Source organism: Diadema antillarum, unplaced genomic scaffold, assembly GCF_040938485.1.
Source record: "Diadema antillarum isolate AM-2024a unplaced genomic scaffold, OU_Dant_1.0 seq00000030_RagTag, whole genome shotgun sequence".
In the NCBI taxonomy this organism is placed as follows: Eukaryota; Metazoa; Echinodermata; class Echinoidea; order Diadematoida; family Diadematidae; genus Diadema; species Diadema antillarum.
In genome coordinates this window covers 1,420,758-1,426,565 of record NW_027271146.1, presented here as the reverse complement: position 1 = coordinate 1,426,565, position 5,808 = coordinate 1,420,758, and the positions used below count along the sequence as shown (strand labels likewise).

General features: G+C 38.9%; 1 protein-coding gene across 1 annotated transcript; it reads right to left on the bottom strand.

Moving 5' to 3' along the window:
• Window positions 1-553: 553 nt before the first annotated feature.
• On the bottom strand, window positions 554-5,325 carry LOC139725272 (uncharacterized). Its single transcript, XM_071636359.1, has 4 exons — window positions 2,714-5,325; window positions 1,799-1,948; window positions 1,124-1,138; window positions 554-861 (listed from the first exon to the last, which is right to left on the bottom strand). Exons 1-4 carry the CDS (start codon window positions 5,283-5,285, stop codon window positions 554-556), a joined length of 3,045 nt encoding a protein of 1,014 aa, XP_071492460.1. The 5' UTR covers window positions 5,286-5,325.
• Window positions 5,326-5,808: the final 483 nt, after the last annotated feature.

Below are 5,808 nucleotides of genomic sequence, written 5' to 3'. Positions count from 1 at the left end.
CAGTAACCAAACCGTCTTTGGTCAAAATGGTTTGGGTTTGGATAACTGTTTTGATTCTCATTATGTTCTGAAAATATTATTACAAATAGAATTACGAGTAAAATTATCACTATAAATATTACCTGCAAAATAATGAAGGAATATGTACAACCTGTATAAAAATTTGTACATTATATGACCGAAACACAACCATATTTTTGAAGTAGGTTAACTGGGTTTTAAAATAACCGAATACTACAGCACTAAGACTCTACACTGAATGATGTGCAGGAGATCCTGGCCAGTAGTGCCTCATAACATAAAAGGATCGAAACAGCTTCGGCATTTGCTAATTTTAATATCTTTCATGGGAAGAATGAAAAAAGGCAAACATACAATGGAATGAGATACGGAAGGTGAATTTTCACCATTAAACATTGTATTTTATTCCTTACATATACTCTTCCAATAAAACATTTTAGAAAATTTGAAGAATGCCAAAGCTGTCCTGAGGCTGTTTTAATTCACATATACATGTTCCTGTTCTAAAATGCAGCATCCTGTCCTACTAATCCTATTCTTCAAGATTGATGAATGTGTCGATTCTAGTTGCCAGTGAACGAAAAGTGTTTTCTTCAAATCCAAGATGTCTTGAGGACACAGGAATTGGTGGAGAGGGGAAGATGGCAAAGATCCCAGTTCTCCGAATCCAGTCTTGCTCCGGTTTGTCTGGCCAAGAGTACTTGTTATCACCCTTATTGAGTAAGAAGTTGATATGTGCATCTTCTCCTTTCAGCTCCAGGACTTCTCCGACCCACCACGTCTTACCATATACAACGGCAACAAAATCCCCAGTTTGAAGGTCCTGAGTTTGGCGATAAGCTGTATATGTGAATAAAGATAAAATATCTAAAATTATAAAGTAACAATGCTTTTGCAAAATAGAAGAAAACTGTCACCAATAGACAATTCTCAGATAACCAGTACTGCACGTAACATAATCAGTAAAAGGATCTCCAGTGATCTTTAATATGAAAGAAGACATACATCCTCCTGCATTCAGACATAGTTATTCTGAAAGAGAATTTTGATCCACAGAAAAACTCATTTGAACAGAATTGAACTGGTATGTCTCTCCATAAACCTATGACCACGTTATCTGTGAAAGTTGAAGATTATACATAAAAAAGACCTTAATGGTAGACAATGACTTTTGCATGAAATTTGTCAGAATTAGTGGGAACACTACAGTATTCAAGCAGACAATATTGTGAAACCTCTGTGCAACTTTATTTATGGAGTTAAGTTGAAAACTATGATTCAAATTATTTTGGTATATTTATTATAAGGCCTTACATTTATTCTAGACTTAGTCTACCTTTTACAGACCTGTTTGATCGATTGATCATGTTCATGGTATATTTTATCACTAAAAATACAGCAAAAAGAAATAAGTGAATTCTTTACTATGACATTCGTATACCTACTGACATTATTATTTGGATTTTAAGTATTATATTACAGTCCCCGAACGATAAATGCACTGTTGTTGCTTGAATGCCGACTACACTACAACTGTTATCTTTTGAATTCTACACAACTTTTGATTTCGAAATTTCACAGATATTGCCCAAATACTAATATCTTTGGTTTCAAACAATGATTGGGGCATTTTGTGGGCTCTGCAAAAGGCATTGACTACCTTAAATGTTTCATCCGAGGGACAAATAAACTGTTTTTCATATCGCCAAAATTAACTCCCTAATATAAAAAAGGGTTGAAGAAAACATAAACAGCGATATTACTGATTTGTACAAACCGGTAACATGCAGTTGTTTCACAGGTGAAGAGGAAGGGGAGGATTCGCTTTCCCAGTAATCATCTGCATCAGTCATGGAAGACGGGCCGTCAGCATCCAAGTCATCATCTGCAACAGTCATGGAAGACGGGTCTTCAGTATCACCTGTATCTGTAAAGAACACCTCACACTTACACAATTTTGCTGTTGTACCACTCTGTAACGAACAAAAACATTGGTCTATCCAAAGAAAAATATGTACAGATAGTGCGCACATATTTAACTCTGTAGTATAGAACAACATTTGGTCATCGTGGCAGCGTATGGCAAGACAATGGTGTAATGTGCAGCAGCAATTCATGAGTTATAAGTTTAAGAACATCTTTCAAAAACCCTGGACTTACAGAAATATATGTTAAAGGCATTGGTTAACAATGAATCCAGTTGAAAAAAATCTGAGCTACATGGTCCCACGTGCTACTAGTAAATCTGATATAGTGTAGAAATGAAGCCCTGCAAAAATTGCTGTGAAAATGATAATTCAAATACTACTGCAAAAATGTAAATTTGCAATGACTGTTTTACGATGCTCAAATTTCCCCATTGGCTATAGTGTTGAATAAACTGTTACTGAAATGGTTCATTCTTTATTCATAGAAATCTGGATAGTGAAGGCAGGATTTTCAAAACTTTTATATTCTTGGCCGTTTATTCATCCACTTGAACATTGTTACACTGCTTAGACATCGCAGTTGTACAATTTTTTAAATCGACCCACAATATTAACCACTGACTTTAAAACAACCAATGAATAAGATGGGTCTGTTTGAAAACTTTCTGCTTGGATCACAAATAACTAGCATTAGTCAATAATACTAAATGAATATATATATTGGCAACCTTCTAGGTAAATATTAAGGTTAATTTAGTTCTTACCATGAGATGTCTCAATCGTAGCAGCAAACAGCTTTTCACTTTTCCAGTCATCTACAGTCCCTCTGCTGTCACACTGCTGATTCCCGAGAACACAGCCTTTACAGAAACAAGACAGGTTCCTTGTCCACAGCCGTCCACTGCTTTCACCCTTTACACAGTGCAGTTGCCTGGTGCCCTTGATGGTCTGGACGTCCTTGTGATCTCTGTTGTGATTCATTTCCTCTACGAAGAACACTTTCCGTTGAAAGTGGAGACATTCGGCTTGGCTTGGTTGTATTGTCAATTCATCTTGGCAGAACTCATATACATCTTTTGCATTGTTCATTACTTTACGCCCAGAACTAATAGCTAATGAAGCTTGTCGTTTCACAACAGCCGTTTCCCCATCGCTCGGACCTTTCCCATGTCTGGCACCAAAATAGTGATGCTCTACTGGAACTTGGTAATGTTGCTGTGCAAGAGCAATGTCCTTGAATGGTCCTCTACTTTTGTATTGGGCTGCACATTGATCTGTAAATCTGATGATCTTGTCAATTTCCATGTTTTGCCGGAGATGCTGTACTGCCTGTGACATGAACTGGTGCACTGCATGATATGTATGTCGATTATCGCCTGTTATGAAGACGAGTGACTCCTGCATTGTCTCATCACATGTTGGACATCTGTGATAGCAAACAATAGGGTGGATTGTGACGTTTGTGTGATACCAATGTGCGCTTTGTATTTCGTCTTGGTACTTGCATACAAAGTTCTCTGCAAAGTCCAAGACCATGACGACCCAGTTGTTTGGCATGTCCTTGGTAAGTGTAGCAAACTGCTGAGATTGCCAAGACGCACTATGCAGATGCTTACTGATAGTGACCGTCTCCCCTTCAAGTTCCTCCAGACATTGAGATACTGTCCCGTCGTTGGTGACAATCTGTTGCTTGGTGATCGTCTTCCCATTCTCGTCCACTCTGACCCGAATCCATTTCTTCCATGTCATATGCTTAGGGCCGTGTTTTTCCACCAGCGGTCTCAGGTAAGATCTCAACAATTTGGGACCACATTCTTTGCATTTCCTCTCGGAGCAATGTCGCATGTACGTCTTCGCTCCTTCAGACTTGGGACACATTGTGACGCGATTCACTGAGTGAACGCCATCAAAGAAGGACTTCATTCCGTAACTGTGTGCTAAATTATTAATTGCTGTTGCCTTCAACTCAATATTTGTGCAGTATTCGCACAAACATGCCCTGAATTTGATTGATCCTTGGAGCTTTACATGATGTGGCCGGAGGCTGTAGAATGTTTTTGCACCTACTTTCATGTCTGGATTCTGTGATTTGAACTTCAAGAACAAAGCCGCCACTGACTGTTGAAGATATCGAATATTTTTCATGGTCTTCATGGATACCATTTTCTTATCAGGCAGGTCGATGGCTGATTCTTCGTAGAACGAGATGACTGCGCTTGCTACCTCTGGGGACAGCTTTCTCTTGTCGTGCATTTGCTTCTTCTTGCTTGCCGAGGAGATGATCTTGCGGCCCATCTGCAAGAGAGCCGATCCTTTTTTCTGAAGTCGGTACTTGCTCAAGATCTTTAGTGATGCAGCAATATTCCTTCTTTTTTCTAGGTCTTTCTTCTTCTTGCTCCTCTTTAGTCTGCCCATTTCCTCACTAATGCTTGATGTCAGGAGATTTTGGACTTCATGATGGGCATCCTCAAGGCCAGTGTGCATTCCTCTCTTCTTCAGTGCTGCACGCTTTTTTGGAGAGGACTTCTGAAATAGATCTATCATCGTAGAAACACACTTTTCTCGGTCTTGTGGCATAACTGCCCTTACTCTCTCCAAACTTTTTCTTCTAGCCGAAGAACTTCTCACGTCACATCCTGCAGATGAGAGTTTCTTGCGAGTGACTTCCAACTCCGCATGTTTCTGATCGAATGCCTCTGCAATTTCTTTCAAACGTTCCTCTTCTTTCTTTAGCTCTGCTTCTCGAGCCTTGAGCTTCTGCGATTCAATCCACATAAGCTTTTCTTTTTCTTTTTTCTGCTTGTATTTCTCTCGTCGCATTGCGTTGTATTGCTCATGTTCTTCTTTTGACATTGCTGCTCGTCTCTCTCGCTTCTTTCTTGCCTGTGCTTGTAATTTTTCTTTTTGCCTTTTGTCTTGAGCTCTGGTGCTAGGTGTTTGTTTCATTTTGTTTGATTGAAGCCGTAGTTGCTCCTCCTTTTTCTTTGCTCTCATTTTCCTCATTCGCAGAGCTGCAGTCGCATTACACCGCTTCTTTTGTTCTAGGAACTTTTCAGACTTTTCCTTCTCTTCAGTGGAGATATTTCTCTTCTTTAAGGTGGACTCCGCTAGGGACATTTCGATCCTCTGTAACTTGTTATATTCCGCAGCTTTTTTCAACAATTTTGTGTATTCTTGTGGGTTGTTGGCCTTCAACTTATGTCGCCACTTTGTTGTTCGGGAAGCAGCTTCATTACTGTTTACTAACTTTACTGTTGACTGTTTTTTTGAGGGCTTCCGGGCCTCCGAATCAATACTACATCGCAACCGAAGATGGAAAGGCTTTTTCTTAGCCATGTCTATCGGTGTTTAACCAGCCTGAACTTGAAGTAATCATAAGTTGGAAGGAGGGGGGGGGGGGCTGTAGGGGGGAAAAGACAACATTAAAATTAAAATAAAATTAAAACTGAAATGTAGTTCAAATATGATTTGCAGATTATATTCTGGCAACCTTCTAGGTAAATATGAACACTACATTTTTTAATACAGGGGAATCTTGTTATAAAGAACAGTAGAACACTGATCTATATATCGAGTTTCCACTGTACCTCAAATTTATATTGGGTTGTATATTAATGGCATTATTTGAATTGTATTTTGAAGGGTGCCCTCTGCGATTAAATGGTCATTTTTAAACTTAGAAACACTAGCGAAGTAAACTTCATGTGCAAATTTTGCCGTTTGTAAGATAGACAGAGACTAGTGTCATATTAGTAGTAACTTGTATGGTTGAGGGCCCCTAGTTTCGGTAAACTAGCGATTGTCAGCCTCCTTAGTGAAATATTTTATTTTCTAAATGACCTAAAATTTAGCTCAGAAT

What these genes read in the sequence shown, in the direction of transcription:
- LOC139725272 (XM_071636359.1), bottom strand. Translation starts at nt 5,285, where the DNA reads ATGGCTAAGAAAAAGCCTTTCCATCTTCGGTTGCGATGTAGTATTGAT. An exon ending in TACGATTGAGACATCTCATG is followed by an intron (nt 1,949 to 2,713) that starts GTAAGAACTAAA and finishes TGTTCTTTACAG; the next exon opens with ATACAGGTGATACTGAAGAC.